Source organism: Plecotus auritus (assembly GCF_963455305.1).
Source record: "Plecotus auritus genome assembly, chromosome: 5".
Classification (NCBI taxonomy): domain Eukaryota; kingdom Metazoa; phylum Chordata; class Mammalia; order Chiroptera; family Vespertilionidae; genus Plecotus; species Plecotus auritus.
Genome location: NC_137776.1, coordinates 177,114,458 through 177,130,786, shown reverse-complemented (window position 1 = coordinate 177,130,786; position 16,329 = coordinate 177,114,458). Strand labels below are relative to the sequence as shown.

The 16,329-nt window shown below is 55.3% G+C and overlaps 1 protein-coding gene across 2 annotated transcripts in view; it reads left to right on the top strand.

Moving 5' to 3' along the window:
• DENND1A (DENN domain containing 1A) overlaps positions 1–16,329 on the top strand; it is a 479,039-nt gene that overhangs the window by 457,913 nt on the left and 4,797 nt on the right. Inside the window, exons 22-23 of one of the 2 annotated variants that reach the window (XM_080668038.1) lie at positions 12,474–12,602; positions 15,209–15,464. In XM_080668038.1, the coding sequence (XP_080524164.1) occupies positions 12,474–12,602; positions 15,209–15,464 (385 nt within the window). Of the gene's footprint in view, positions 1–11,381; positions 11,587–12,473; positions 12,603–15,208; positions 15,465–16,329 lie in introns of those variants that run through there. The other variant, XM_080668037.1, reaches the window with a different exon arrangement.

Here is a 16,329-nt window from a genome sequence, read left to right as displayed (position 1 = left end):
TGCTCCCATCGGAGGGCGCACTGCTCCCATCGGAGGGCGCACTGCTCCCATCGGAGGGCGCACTGCTCCCATCGGAGGGCGCACTGCTCCCATCGGAGGGCGCACTGCTTCCATCGGAGGGCGCACTGCTTCCTTGATCCCCAAGTGCACAGCCCCTGGGGCCCTGCCCAGACAGCTGAGCTGCTACACACTGGCTTCCCGTGATTCCTTGGTCGGGTGATTTGGGAAACCAAAAACATTGCCCCAAGGACCCTGAAGTCCCTTGGGTGCAGAGGGGAACACTCCTCATGTCTGCTTTCCTCTCAGAAGAGTTCTCGGGGTGGGGGGGGGGGGGGGTGGGGAGAAGTTTAGGGAGATGGTGGGCCCTGGCCAGAAAAAGGAGCCGAAGGGAAGAAAGGATTCTGAAATGTCAAGCTGTGGCCGAACGCAGGTTACAATGAACTTCCCCTCCTCCAGGATTCTCTCTTTATGACTCGGTGTTGGTTGAGACTGTTGTGTCCTATAGAACCAGCCTACTCTACTCAGGCCGCCTCAACCCTTGCCCAGAAGGCTGTAGGAGAGAGAGAGCGCACATGAGAGAGTGTGTGTGTGTGTGTGTGTGTGTGTGTGTGTGTGCGTGTGTGCGCCTGCCTGTCTGCCTGTCTGTCTTGTGAGATGCTTGGTTATGCACAATTTGGAAGAGAGGACTCCCGAAGTTGGGTGTAGGCTTAACTTTTGCTCTGACAATAGGACAGTGGGAATAATTGAGGAATAGGTCCCTGGCCATGACTGGCGTGGATTATGATTGCCCCCTTGTGGAGAAAATGCTGCATGGCATCAGAGTTCCTCAGACCCTAAAGATTTCTCCTTAGGGGGATGAAATCAGTCACTTTTCTTTAAAGCCACCACTTTAAATCTGGGCTAGATCTTTTAGCCACTGCACTGCGGTACAGGGCCATGGACCTGTAGATATTGAAGTGTGAACCCAGAATATCCCTGCCCCGCACAGAACCACCCTGGGTCAACATTACTGCACGTTCTGCAGGCAAGCATTACCCACTTTGTGGCCAGGTTCCCAGTTAAAGGTTGGGCTTCCTAATCGCCTCTGTTCTCATGGTGACGGGATGCCTCTAGTGTGTGCCAAAGAGCCCGTGTCTGGTAATCCCATCCTCCTGGTTGTGCCCAGAACCGTGTTGATACCGCTTTTTGTTTCTTTTTGCAACATGCCTTGTTTTAGATTTCTGTTCAGGAAACATGAAATGAACCACTGGTGGCATGGGGGCTGGCTTAGTGGGTTGGCAAACTGGCAGCGATAAACAACAAATGACGGGTTCTCTGTGACCACACATCACAGATAAAGAGGTACACTTTGGGGCGTCGTTCCAAAAGTTTCTGTTCACACTTTTCAGTGATGGGCTGGGGTGTTCTCCCATAATGCCAGTGGTGTTGCTGGTGCAGCCGGGCGTTTTCCTGCGTCTCTTCCCATGCTACCCCCCTCCCCCGCCTCGCTCCTCCACTTCCACATGCCCTGTCACAACAGCACTTGGATGTGTTTTTCTCAACTGTCATCGGCTCCAGCTGGCAAGACCAAGTTCTTAAAACACAGGAAGCATCCAGCGGAAAATATTTTAATAAAACAGACTCCTCATAAAATATTGTTCTAGGGAGGAAAGAACCCAGCTCCCCCAATCTGTCAGCATTGTGCCGGGAGACACGAGAAGACAAGCCAGCAGGCAGGAGCCATTCCTAATGGGCCTTTGTTGCGGACGGTTCCGTGTTGGGCACACAGATCAGTGCCTGGCCCTTTAATCTGGCCTGGATTTTCTTGAATCGTGGATGGTTGTCTCTACTGGGAACATCTAAGTGCATCGGAAACGTAGAGGATTTAGGCGACAGAAAGAGATACGGGATCTTTGAAGTGGAGGGAGGGATTCCATCCTCCTGACTTCTTGCCCCAGCTCTCACTTCCAAATAGCATATTAAGTAATCAGTGTTGTGGACAGTGAGATGGAGCTGATTAAGACGAAGATGGTCTCCACAGCCTCCTGCAGCAAGCTGCTCACGCCTGGAACTCATCAAGGCCCGTAGCATCGGCCGCCAGCTCTCGGCCAGTCCATCACTGAAGCCATTTCTTCCCTTCCAGAGGATGTCCATCTGTCCACTCATCTACCCGTTTGTTCAGCAATATCTTTGAAAACCTACTAGGTGTGAGCTGCTTAGGGTTTTGAAAAGAGGCCTTTAATGGGAATCCCCATGCTGATTCTTGTTGACTTGAATTCCCAAAATGAATTTTTTCCCTCTGTTGAATTTTCCTTCTGAACCGACAGTAGGTGCCCTGGCCCCTTAAAACCATTTGATGGCGATTGGGAGAACACTTCAGAAAAGCTTTCCCTCTGTTTTCCGGTTAACATTAGCTAATTAGTAGTCAGTGACTATTTCTCCCCAAGAACTCTTAGCTACTCCCGTTATCCAGAACGGCTGATGGGCTGCCCGGAGCACCCCGCCCAGGGCAAGAGCTGGTGCTGGTAGGGACCGGGCCGCAAGGCTGGCATCAGAGGCCAGTTAGCAGCGAGTAGAGCCATGCTCCTGTCCTGTCCGGGGCCTCTTAGGCTGGTGTTGGTTTCTCCTTCACAGAATGGGGACTCGAGCTCAGAAAGTGTCCTTGACCCGTGCCTCAAGGTCATCCAGTTCAAAAGTGGCAGGGCCAGGGCTCCAGTGTTGCTGGATTTCCTCCTCTCAGTTCCACTCTGCTGCCCATGGGGGTCTGTTGTCACTTTGGCTCTGCCTAGGCAGCTCCAGGTCTAAAATGACTTGTCCCCCACGCCACCCTTCCCCTCTGGTTCCCAGAGTCGTTCAGTCATCTTCCTGCCAAAGAAGCAGTGTCCACGGGCGCCTGCGTGATTCCGTCTGGGAAGGAAAGAGAAGCAACACTGACTGACCATCACTTACTATTGTGAAGGGTAGGGGTGGCTTTCCCATTCAACAGAGGAGAAGCTGAGACTCCGAGAGACTTTCAGTAACTTGCCCAAGGCCTCCAGGCTTGAAAATGGCGGGATCAGCTGTCTGAGGACAGAGGCCTCGCCCTTTCTTCTGCACCATCTAGGCTTTCTGTTAAGAACCCAAGAGCTCTGGCTGGTGTGCTCAATGGTTAAGAGTGTTGGCCCTTGCACCGAAGGGTCATGGGTTTGATTCCCAGTCAAGGGCACATACCTGGGTTGCAGGTTCTATCCTTGACCCAATCAGAGCACGTGCAGGAGGCAACCAATTGATGTGTCTGTCTCAATCGATTTCTCTCTCTCTCCCTTCCCTCCCTTCCTTCCACTCTCTCTAAAAATCAATGAAAAAAAATATCCTCAGGTAAGGGTTAACAACAACAACAAATGAACCTAATATGACTGCCCTACTCTGAGTGGTGAGGACAGTGGCAGCCACAGGGGACACTGTAAGGTTCCCAGCTCCCCACCTGTTAGAGGTGGCCTTGGTGGTTTCAGCCGCAGTGTGTGTGGCTGCCAGGCCCCAACTTACTTTCCTTTTGGCCTGTCAGTTATAGGGGGATTGACCTTTGAACTTGAAGCTCAGAAGGAGCCGAGAGCAAGCTCTTAAAGGCAGCGCTATGCTCCGTACGGCCCGCCCCTCAGGACCTCACACACAGGCCAGAGGCAGGGAGTGACCTGCTGGTCCCCAGGTGCCTCTCCGCCAGGATGCCCGTTCACTGCAGGAGGAGACAGGCAGCAGCCCTCACAGAATTGCTGAGAGAACAGAAGGAGATCGTTACATACAGGCTTTGCCTCCCTTAATCTTCACAACAACCCAGAAGGGTCGGTGGTCTTCTGAGTCTTAATGGCTAAGGGGCTCGGGTCCGTGTGCATCAGATCCGAGATGCCGCCGGTCCTGGCCAGCTGCAGAGCCTGGGCGCTTCCAGCTGCACACCGTGGTCTCACCTCTATCGGTGACACAGAACACCCTCCAGTCCCACAAGCCTTGACTGGCCGCGGGCTGGTTGTTTGAAGTCTCATTGTACTAAGTAAGAACGGTCCAGATTCAGCCACCAGGTTCCCATGAGCCATTGCCCCACACCCCTCGGCCAGATCCATGCAAAATCTATTCTTTTCAAACGATTTTGTTTACTCGTAAAAATAACCCAATAGCCTTATGGACAATCTGGAAGTTAGGGAAGAGACCATTTCACTGTGAATCCCACCACTTCAACCACTTAGCAGCGTTCCTGCAGACTCCCGGCGTTCCTTTTCCCGGTCTGTGTGCAGACCTGCGGCTTCTGAGGAGCCCATCCTGGGCACTGGCCCCACGTCCTGTAACCCCTGCTGCTGGTGACCGGAAGATCCCGTCGTGCAGATGTGCGTGACCTACCTCACCACGCCCCTCAGGCTGGGGCTGCAGACTGTCCCAGGTTTTCACTAATAGGAAAAGTGCCAGAGTGAGGTCCTTGTTCTCCAAGCATTTCCTCACTTTACATAATTATGAGAAACAGAATGATGAACAGCTACCATTAACTGAGAACCACATGTAAGCACTTTACATGCTCTGTTCCATTGAATCCTCACATGAAATCGGGGGGTGGCGGGGGAGTATCATTAGCTCTATATTATGGAAGAGGTAACTGAGACCCTGAGACGTTGTCACTGCCCTGGCTTACACAGCTAGTTAGTGGCAGAGCTGAGCTTTAGAAGTGTCTCCTTAACGCCAGAATCCGCATCCTAAACCAGTTAGGGAGGCAGATTTCTGCTCTGTGTTGCTAAATAACTTTCTAAAAGACTTGTGCTGCTTTACACTCCCACCAGAACTGTGGGCTCCCTGAGAATCTGGGCCTGGGGGACCCAGAGGACTGTGTGGCTGGTGTCAGAAATCCTTCCAGCCAAGGAGAAATGCTGGCCGGGCAGACAGGCTGTCCACCAAGCAGCCAGCCCACGCTGCACAGGAATGGAGAACTGGTCATCCGAACTGCACTGCGCGACCCCACACCCAAAGGCCCGGGAGGTCACCATCAGGTCAGAAGAGCTGTCAGGAGCAGCTGGTGAGCGCTCTGCCCAGGGGCCGCCGGCCTCAGAACGCTGCTGTTGTATCTGTGCAGGCCAGTTGCACACACGCTCTGGCAGGAGGTAATGTGATATGTGCTGCTCCACACGGTCCCCTCAGGACCCGGGCCCAGCACGGCCCAGCACGGCCTCAGTGTGGATCACGACTGGTGACCGGCGTGGATCTCCTTCCCTCCTACCTGACCCAGAGCTGCCCTGGGGTGTGGTCACTGAGCTCTGCTGGGCAGTGGCCTGGCGCACAAGGGGGGCTGCGGCGTCTGACAGACCTGGGTCAGACCTGGGCAAGTCTCTGCCCCCTGGTATTATTTAAAGACCATGCCTGTTAACATCCCAAGAAACAGGACTTGGGAGCCTGCCCGCAGGAGCCACACTAACGTCCTAAGTCAGCTCGTCTCCCTCCTGCCACCTCCTGCAGCCACTGCCGCAGCCTCAACAACCCGACCTCCTCCCACACCCACAACTCCCCGGGCTTCCCCTGTGTAGCACTGACCTGCCGTGTTGTAGCTTTCACCTCACATGCAGGTGTACGCACCTGGCTAAGCCGTGTGTCCTTCAACTCCAGGACCAGAGCCTGGCGCAGGCCTCTGCTCAGGGATGCGGACTGAGTGAATGAACAAAGGAACCATGAAGACAGGTTAAAGCTTACAGCCTGGCACCCTGGAGGTAGGGGAGGGCTATCAGTGAACAGCCACAGAGGTGTGAAGAGCACTGCTCTGCCAGGCGTGATTAGGATGTGACTATGAAGCCACCAGCACCACCCTGCCCTGGCCTTCTAGGAGCCAGAAACTGCCATCAGCCCAGCAGCAAGGATTCAAGAGCCAGCTGGGTCCTGGGGCCTAGCGGGGAGGGCAGCTGTCTGGGTACTACCCCCTGGCAGACTGCCAGGCCCCAGTCTCTGAATAGCCAGGAGTCCAAACACCGAGCAGAAGGCCACAGACCCAATTAGCAAGGCCAGGGGCTCCTGCCCTGACTCGGCCCCTCCTTCTCCAACAGTGGGTCCTGGGCCCCGGGGACAAAGACGAGCCAGGAGCCAGAAGCCAGGAGCCAGGAGCCAGAAGCCAGAAGCCAGACGTGGAGCCAGATCCCAGACTGGAAAAGCAGGGAAGTGCACCAGCCCAGGGAACACAGGGCCACTGGGAGGCAAGGATCTTTCCCAGGAGCTGTCACCATCGGGGGTCAGTTCCCGCTGGTGCCCCAGGAAAAGCGCTTTATCCTCAGGACACTATCGATTGCAGGCACCTCTGAAAGGCTGTGCCCTCCCAGCCGAGCCCCCTGTGTATTAGCGATGATGCCACAGCTCCTTTTCCCACGTGCCTGTTTCAGGCCCGGCACCTTCATAGACATCATTTTGCTCAGCCTCCCCGCTCCCCAAAAATCTTCCCAGTGAAGGCAAAGGGAACCAAGGCTCTGACACCAGGTGGAATGATCTGGGTCTGCTGGGTCCCACGTCCAAGTTCACTGCTTTCTCACCTGACAGCCCACCCCACCATGGCTGTCAGAGGCGTCTGCAGGGTGGGGGACAGTTCTTCACAGTTTCCCTTCCAGGCAGGGAAAGTGCCCCGAGGTGTCCCCACCCATCTTCTCTGCACCAAAGAACCTGAGGGTGGGATAGTGAGGCAAAGCCCACGTCCTGTGCGTGGGCCTCTGCCTGTGTGGGTGTCCACCTGGTGGCCCAGGAAGGACTTCTCAGGGTATCTGGGGAATGGGTGTGGACGTGTGAGATTGATACTAGTGATTTTTGTTAAAGGCAGGAAGCGGGGGAGGGAGGGAGGGAGGCAAGAAGGAAGATACAGATGGATAAATAATTAAGTGGATGAATGAACGAAGGTTGGAAAGGCGAAGGGCACAGCCAACCCAAGAGAGAGATCAGGGCCCAACCAGGAAGGCCTCCCTGCTGCCTGCCCAGCCCTCACATCACCCCTAACCTCGCACGTGGCCCTGCACCACCTGCTCCCTGCCAACCCCGCCCCGCCCCAGCTCCCTGTGCCCACTCTTCCACAGAAACACCTCTAGGCCATGTGCAGCCTCTGCCATGCTCACGATTAAAAGCCCAGCCCCCCTGTCACCTCCCAAGGGAGCCAGGGACACCCCAACCTCTGCCCTCTGGCCGAGCAGGTCCCCAAGGGGTGGAAAGGACCCAGTCTCACACATAGACCAACCCTCCTGACAGGAAGACACCCTCTCATTGGTGACTCGTTACAGCAGTTGGTCTCACATTATTGTTTTAAGTAGATATTTACAAATGAGTGTAAAGGTCCTCCGTCCAGCATATCTGTCTCCAGTTTCTCCTCCTGAGCACTGCCCTCGCCCTCACCCTGGGTCACATGAGGAATAGCTCCAGTGCAGTTCCCAGCTTCCTCCCGGGGTCCTGCACCAACCTCGCTTCCCCCAAAGACCCCTCTGGCTGGCTTCAGAGCCCTTGTCTGTCGTGTTAGCCTGTGTGCATGCTACGGTGTGGTCTGGAGCATTGGCCCCGGGTCCTGGTGGTGGCGGGAAGGCACGACAGGGTCTTCTCGTGCTTCTGATGTGCTGTGACAGGCCAGTGGGGGCAGTAACCTTACCTGGGAAGGTCTTTGAAGGCAGGGACCACCCTGTCCATCCTGGCACACCTGGACAAGAATCTGTGTGTTGGCAGGTGAATGTGGCAGGTGGGTAGCAATCGAATGTTCACTATGCACCAGGTGATACGCAAAGACCTTTGCAAACATTTCATCCAGCTTCATGTAAAGACCGTCAGGAGGGCTGTGGGCATCGCATTTTACAGATGAGGCTCAGAGAATGCGATGACCTTCCCGAGGTCGTCTGGCTGGGGCAGGGGGGTGTGGAAAGCTGGCTGGACAGACTGGCATCCACTGGCCTCGTCCTGGGGCCTGTCCCTGCTCATCAGCCCCACCAGAGCCACGTGATCAGGGACACCAGCAGCCATGACACCTACAAGTAGGGATCCTTTGTGCTGGAGTGAAATGATCCTTTAAGAAATGATCACCCGCTCCCTTCACTACCTCCGGAGACCAAGTCCTCGCTGATTTTTTCCCTTCTTTATCTCAAGTACATTTAAATGTCAATTAAATTTGAAATATCTACATTTGTCAGCATTTCATTTTGGGCCAGCGTGACGTGCTGCTGATTTGTCCACGCGATGTGACACATGAAAAAAACTCTCGAGATGCAGATCTTCCTCATTAAAAAATAAGCCCGTGCGATCCCGGCGCGGCAGAGAGCCACAGAGCACGTCCCCGCTTCCTGTCGCCGTGTCTCTGACATGGTATTTAAAAAGGAACAGCCGCGCCTGTCACCACTGTCACATGCGCGCGCCAACCGGCGACACGTTAAACCAAACATTAGAAAGGGTTCGGGAAGTCATCTGCATGGGAGTCTGTGCCGAGACGGGGTAGGCAGAGGCGGGAGCAGCGTGGAGATGATGGGGTCTGGACAGTGATGGACAGCAGGCCTTTCTTTCCCGCCAAGACTCCAGCAGCCCTCGCTGGGTAGCCAGGCTCGCCATGACCTGCCTTCTCACAGACAGCAATTTGTGTATAATAAAACCCAGGCAAGTGGTGGGTGGCAGACTGCAGGGTAGTAGCTGAATTGGGTTAATGAGGGAAGAGGTACACTTTTTTTTCCCATATTCTGCCTTAAGCTAATAAAAAATTTAAACCTGGACATTTTCGACGGTTCATCCTTTATCTCTGACAAATATCTGACTGTATGTTTCATGGAAGAACATGAGCAGCTGAATTTAAATAGGTTTATTTTGAAATCTCACCTTTTGTTGAAGGTGGGAGGGGAAACACCCTACGCCTATTTCATTGTTTTCAGACCCACGAAAGGAAAGAGGCAGGATGGCAAAGTGGTTCAGAGCCAGGGAAATGCAGAGTCCCGGGCCCGCCGTCAGCTGCTGTGTGACCCTGGGCAGGCGGCTCCCTCTCTCTGAGCCTTGGCTTCTTTATCTGCAAAATGAGGGTGCGGCAGGAGTTCATGAGAAACTCCGGCAGCGCTCAGCTCAGCACCGTAGCACTGCTGGTGTCCTCATCGTCCGCCCTGCGCCCTGTGTCCTGCGCCTGCGCCCGGACCCGGAAAGCTCTGCTCGGACCAGACCCCAGGTCGAAGTGTCACCTGAGAGCTCACAGTGATCAGGAGACACAGGGCCTCTTGTCGCAGCCACTGCCCAGCCAGCCTGGACGGCAGGAGAGCCGCTGGAGTGAGCTGGACATCGGGGCTCCCTCCTCCCCTCCCCCCAGCCCCGCTCCCGGACACGCCAATGTGGGCAGGCACAGGGTTTTATCGGTGACTGACGAAGCCAAGGGCCCTTTGCTCTCACGCGATTCCAAGCACTCCTGGCAGGTTTAGGCATTTGGTTCGTGTGCCAAGCTGTGGCCTCTGCTTTCTTGTCACTGCGGGGGGAGGGGCGTGCGTGGATGGCTGTTGGGACGGCATTCAAGGTGGCCTTGAGGGCCTCCCATGAGCCTCGAGGTGCATCCCCTCCTACACCTCCCACCAGCCCGGCTGACAGAAAGGCGAGGGGCTGGGCTGTCATCCCTGCTCGTCACTTCCTGGCCGGGTTACTTGGCCACATCCCTCTCCTTTGCCAGTGACTCCAGTGCTCCGCCAGCATGGGCCTGCTCACAGCACCCAGGAAGGGCCTCTTGGTTGGGCACATGGTTGGACACATGGATAGATGGACTAGTGACAGTCTCACTCTGTAAAGTCATATTTGGAGACTTACCTTCCTGCTCGGCTGTTGGGAGAGGTAGAAATAGCTTCTGTAAGCCCCTGGCATGGTGCCTGCATGTGGATATTATGTGAAACCTTTTTCTGAGACTCCCACCTGCCCCACACCCCAAATGTGGTCCCAAATACAGGTCTCGGCGTCTCAGAAGACAGATGGGATGCTCAGAGTGGGGACCCTTTTATTCTGCAGCCACAGGCTGGTGAAAGGGACCGTGCTGTGTTGGGGCTCCAGGAAAATGAGTGAAATGGGGGGCACCTTGTCTCCCTCGCACACTGGCTTCCACTCATTTGGTCGTAAACTCTGATGGTGCTCATGCTGTGCCCCTGGTGGGGATAGAGAATGAGACAGGCCCTGCCCTGGAGCCAGAAATAGAATTGCAAGAGGTTCAATGGTCTCCATGCAGCGGTGAAACACGCAGCCCGCGGAGAAGCTGACCGTCGAGGGAGCAGACCGCAGCCGGAGCTCCAGGAGGACTCCTGAGCATGCCATCGGGCTGAGTCTTCAGGAGCAGGCAGACCAGGCAGACCAGGCGGAGGGCAGGAGGCCGCACAGGTGGGCAGGGTCAGCTCCGTGTCTGCCCTGCATGGAGCTCAACTTGGCACTGCCACTCAGCAGCCCTCACCCCGCCCATCCATACGTCATCCACAAAGGTCTGAACGCATTATTCCCATGCTTTCCTCAGTGGGTTTACTCACCACCCAACCCATCGCCAAGAAATTGCGGTTCAGAGCAGCAGACTCACAGGCGTTCAGCAGGCCAGTGACAGGGTCGGGTTTGAGACTCAGCACAGAATTCCGGTGGCTGTGTGGAGAGTGGCCCTTCTCCTGCGCCTTGTTTTATGTCCCGGAGGCCTTGTCCTGCAAGTGAAATCCTCCTGCCCTCCTGAATCCGGGAAAGTGCCCGCCTGAGCCGACACTCTCCAGTCCGGGAAGGGCCAAGGTGTGTCCCTACCCCCTGGAGGCGACCTGGGGAGGAGAGGAGAGGGACACTATGGCTCACCCCTCCCAGGGTGCGCCCAGGGAAGTGGCTTCCCCTCTCTGCGCCTCGACCTGCACTTCAGTAAGAGGAATGGCTCTGCCTGGCTGGCTTCAGGGAGGAGGAGAGGACGCAGGGGCCAGGTGTGACAGCTGGGGGCAGCTCCCTGCTCCTTCTGAAAGAACAGCGTGTTCCAGGTAACAGCTGGTTGGCAGACCATAGCTGAACCGGCCGCAACCTACTCACTCTCACAGCTGCTGCCCGCACTCACCCTCCAACGAGGTTCCCATCACTTTCCTCAGACACGCTATGTTCTCCTGAAACAAAACCTGAACGGAATTGCATCACATAAAGCGAAGAAGGAGACTGTACAGGGCAGGGACATGGACCACCCACTCCCAGCCGGATGCCCGAGCCTCAGCCTCAGGGTTGGGATTCGAACCGAAGTCTGACCGGCCCAACTGCCCTCTCTCTAAGCACAGGCTCTCGTAGGCCCTGGCCCATGTATAACTCACAGGTGCCGGCGTGGAGTTTCTCTGGGCTGTGTGTGTGTTTTTATGTTGATAGAGGCATAGCTCACAGGTGGCTGACAAGAGAGATGTATTTTTTATAACGATGAATATTTAATTTACACATCACAGATGACAAAGACTCTCTGAAGAGCCATCTGAGGAAGACGCGGGAGCGGCCACTCACCCGTAAGGGCACTTGAGCTCTCCTCCACATGACTCACTGCCTGCCTCAACTTTTTTTTCCTGATTATTGAAATAGATGTGCACGTTGTAGAAAACTTAGAAGACACAGAAAAATAAAAAGACTGCTCCAGTCGCTTGTGTAGACGTTCAGACACACTTTTCCAGCCTTTTTTCTGTGCATTTCCCATCGGCAGAAGAGGGAGAGTGCGGTATAATTGCCATTCTGCATCCTGGTTTTTAGGTTTTCCTTTACAAACATTACTAGTGACCCGGTGCACCGATTCGTGCACATTGAAAGGAAATTAATTGGGAGGTGGCCGGCGGGGTGAGACTGGGCAAGATGGGCTGGGAACAGCCTGAAGCCAAACTCCCGCAGTCCCTCCCCGGCCAGCGCACCTGTGCCGGTGTCTGCGGAGTCCTTCTGGCAGGTGGGGTCCCTTAGCCTGGCCTGCGGGGATCGGGCCGAAACTGGCAGTCCAACATCCCCTGAGGGGTCCCAGAGTGCGAGAGGACACTCTGCAAAGTTGCTGTCGCTCAGCAGCTCCTGCATTGAGCATCTGCCCCCTGGTGGTCAGTGTGTGTCATAGCTACCGGCCAGTTGGCCGATTGCTTAGGCTTTTATATATATAGTTACTGGGGGGTTACCATTCAGCCAACAGGGCCATCATTACTTCACCAGCTTCCTGTTGCTGTAAGTCTAGGTTGTTTCATGTTTTAATATCACAAAGATGGCAGTGAGGGGCACTGTGGGCAATCTTGGCCATGTTTAGGGTTATCTAGATGGCAGTGGGATTGTCAGGTCAGAGGTGACTGGATCGTGCGTTTAAGGCTCTTGACATGTGTGGCAAACCCACAGTTGCTTTTCTGCTTGGGACCAGCTTCCTTACCTCAGGGGCCTGCCTGCTCCCGTGCCACCGGCTTCTCTAGGGAGCCTCCACCGAAGGCTGCAGCCGGAGGCCAGGCCCCATCCCGCCCCACCCCGTGGAGTCTTGAGGGTGCCTCCTAACTGTTCTCTTCTCTTGTCTTCCTCTGCCCCAGCCTGGTAAAGCCCTTGCAACACTATGCGGTCTTCCTCTCCGAGGACTCCTCTGACGATGAAAGCCAGCGGGAAGAGGGCCCGAGCCCTGGCTTCACCGAGAGCTTGTTCTTCTCTGCTCCCTTTGAATGGTCTCTCCTTCCTCCTTCCCTTTCCCTGAGCTGGGCTGGGCAGCTCCCAGAGCCCTGGGGAGGGGGTGGCCAGGGCTGCTTGCCCTTGTGTGGGGAGGGTGTCTAGAGCTGCTGCCTTCGGTGCCCCAGTGCCAACCTGCAGGGTGGATGCTACCTCCGGGTATTCATGGTGCCAGCCCCACAGGGCGTGAAGCAAATGAGGTGGCAAGAGGGATAGGGGTGTGAGGCGGTAGCATGGGCCCCCACTCTTTATACAGGGAAATGTGCTTGATTGCAAATGGAATTGGTGGCCACAGTCAGCCTTGTGGTGATGCTCAAGGCCTTCATCTCAGCACATCTTGGAAAGCCATAGAGATGGAGGGTCAGGTTTAAAACAAGAAAAATTTATGGAATGTGTGTATTAATGCTGGCATATCCAAACATTTTACTGATCCGTCTAACTTTAAAATGACTTTATCATTGTTATGTATAGCTAAGCCTCATACTGATCATGAATTGGAATAAAAAAAGAAGGTCCACCACAATCCAGCTATCACCCAAAATTAAGCTTTTCTAGGCCGCTCTTTTGCCAGTTCTTGCCCCTCTGCCCACAAGTTTTCCAGAGCTGGGATTGAGCAATGGGCTAGCATTTGTCAGTGTTTGTTAACAAATGGTGGTGTTTTTAACGGGACCCTTTAAGGGAAGGAACCTGCCCTTTGCTGAAACCCAGCGGGCCCACATAACCCCCAGGGAGTGAGTAGTTATAGCGTTTATAGAAGAGGGGATTCTTCCCCCCTCTCCCTGCTCTGGGTACCTGACAACCCATGGCTCCGCTCCTGCCCCTGTGCCCCACCCCGGGGGAGGGAAGGAGGCTTCTGGCCTTTTCTGACACCAGCTCACCTGAGACCACGGGCACACCGACCCCCTCCCTTAGAAAGGGGTGGCCTTCGCCAGTATTGGCCCAAGCTTCACAGGCCACCTTTCCATATGGTGAATCCTTTTCCTTAAAATTTTTTTAACTTTTTAAAATTGCCTTGTCCTTAGCAATAGTATCTATCATACCACAGGCTTAATGTATCAGCTGTTATTTCTACTACTAATTAAGAGCCATTGGAATAAGAAATGTTCACCCAGGTACCACCTTAAAACCACCTTGCAGGTAAAGGCACTCTAGGTGACATCCAAGAACCTCGCCCCCCCAGAGTCCAGCAGGCCCATGTTCTCTTTGAACCAATTGGTGCCATCAGTATTTATTTATTTACTTACTTACTTATTTATTTAGGTGCCTTAAGTATTTAAATAATGGCTACACTCATTCCCTTTAGCCAAGACCTATGACAATATAGGCTTTTGTGCATGTTTACACAAGAACTGGCCCATCTTAAAACAAAATGGCTTCTTTTTCATTAATACTATTTCCTTAAGTGTATGGAGCACATTGACTTCTTTATCTCCTTCTTTGTGTTCAAACTTGGTTAAAGGGGCTTTAATTCCTTGTGCAGATGGCTTAGTCATTACCTCTTACAAAGTGCTGTGTGACATAGGATAAGTTACTTAGCCTCTCTGAGCTTCAGCTTCCTCATCTATGAGATAGGCGTTTGGCTGCTTGTGTTGTTTCAGCAAGATGGTACAGGTTCCTGGAGTCCTTGCCAGAGTCCAGACTATTCACTGAGCCCCCTCCTTCCACTGTCTCCTGCCTGGTTCCTGCAAGTGAGCTGTTGTCACCACCAGGTGGCCACCTTCCCCCACTTCACTAGAATCATGGGCGGTTTCTGCCTGACCAGAGGGCCCCAGCCTTCCCGGCCTTATTGTTAGTGGAGCTGGACACTCTGGCCCGGGCTCCACTAGAGGTCAGGGTTTATCCAGCACCATCTCCGCATGCGCCGAGGTGCCCTGGGGCTCAGGCTTGTACGAAAGGAACCCTTTTCACTGAGCAGGGGCCCAGCTGCAGGGTTTTGGTGCGTGAATGTACATCACACTGTTAGGCTCTGCCTGCCCTCTATGCACCAGGCACCGTCACCTAATGCCCACCACTGCCTGCAAGGGAGGTGCACGCTGGAATGGGGAAGCCATTGAGGCTCAGAGAGGCTAAGTGACTTGCCCAAAGCCCCACAGCAAGAGATGGCACCATCAGAGCTGGAACCAGGGTCAGCACAAGACTCCCCCTGAAGACCGTGGGGTGTGCTGGGCAGCTGCCCTAGGGCGTTTCCCCGACTCCGTTCCCAAAGGCTGCTCCCAAGGCCTGTCTGCCAAAGCGTAGGACCGAGTCTGCCTGTTCCCTTTCCGGGCGTCTCCTGTCCCTTATGCCTCGTCCAAATGGCTGTGAGTCCACCAGCCATTTATTGGACGGGCCCTACGGTGGGGGAGGAACTAGGTGAGTCCCCCAGAGCCGGTTAGAGCCAAAGCGTTTTGCCCAGGGTCCCTCAGTGACCAACAGAACTCACATTTAGGCCCGGGTCTATCAGATTCACTGCCCAGACTCCTGCACTCAGGACCTCAGGACGCTCTCCTGTCCCCAAGGCTCCTGGGTGGGAGCCTCAAGACCTGGACGTTTGGGAGGTGAGGACTGCATGCTCCTCCCACAGAGGCTCTGGGTGGGAGAATGCAGCCTGCTCTGCTCTTCCCAGGCCACAGCCGTATCGGACCCTCAAGGAGTCAGACAGTGCAGAAGGCGAGGCGGAGAGCCCAGAGCAGCGAGTGAGGGATCCCGTGGGCCCCGCCCCAGCTCCACCGGACCGGGCGGCCAGCGTCGACCTCCTGGAAGACATCTTCAGCAGCCTGGACATGGAGGTGCCACTGCAGCCCCTGGGCCAGGCCAAGAGCTTGGAGGACCTTCGAACTCCCAAAGACCTGAGGGAGCAGTCGGGGACCTTTGACTATCAGGTACGTTGGGGGCGGGGGCGGGCTGCTGGGACTGGAGCTTTCACACATGCGCAGGTCCCCCCACGTGACAGAGGGAGAAACAGCTTCTCCAAGTCCTCGGCCAAGGCCCAGGGTCAGTCTCATTGTGAACCCTGCCAGGAGGGCCAGCAGCCACCCCACCTCGGTGATCACTGGGGAAGATGCTAGGCTGATGGAAGTCGGCCCCACTTGCATCTGTGCACCAGAGAGAGGTGGCCGGTGCCCAGGCCACTGTCCCCAGCACCCCACCAGGAGAGACTGGATCAGAACTTCTGAGTCCTGGCCTTCCACTGTGACCTGCACCCTGTCACATCCCCCTCGGTGCCTGTTTCTTCACTGGCCCGTGGGGACTGCTGACTGGGTCACATGGTGGAACTCACTGAGCTCCCGCGTATCCATGACTCACATGCACCCCTCAGGCCAAGAGAAGGGAGGTGAGGCCAGGCCGTGGAGCTGGGGAGTGGCTGAGTGGGGCCTTGAGCCCAGTCCCAGCCCCCCAGCCAGTGTGCCTTCACCCAGGCCCTAACCCTCACTCGCCCTCCTGGGCTCACAGGGGACTGAAAGTGCCCACACGCTTTGAAAAGTAAAAAGGTGATGGTCAGTGAATTGAGTCCTTTTTCCTAAAACTACTTGGCAACCCCGTCATGAAGGGACAAGGGCTTTCTCGGGACCCTTCGTGCCACGCAGAGCAGCTGGGCTTGGAGTCCAGCCGGCCCCGGGTTCTCTGCTGGTGACCGGGGCTGAGCCCCCGCTGCTCTGAGTCCCAGCGGGCTAATCCGGGCCCCTGCCCAGCACACGGGGGGGGGGAGGGGGGGGTAGGGGGGGAGTGTGCTGCCTTCCCGTCTGT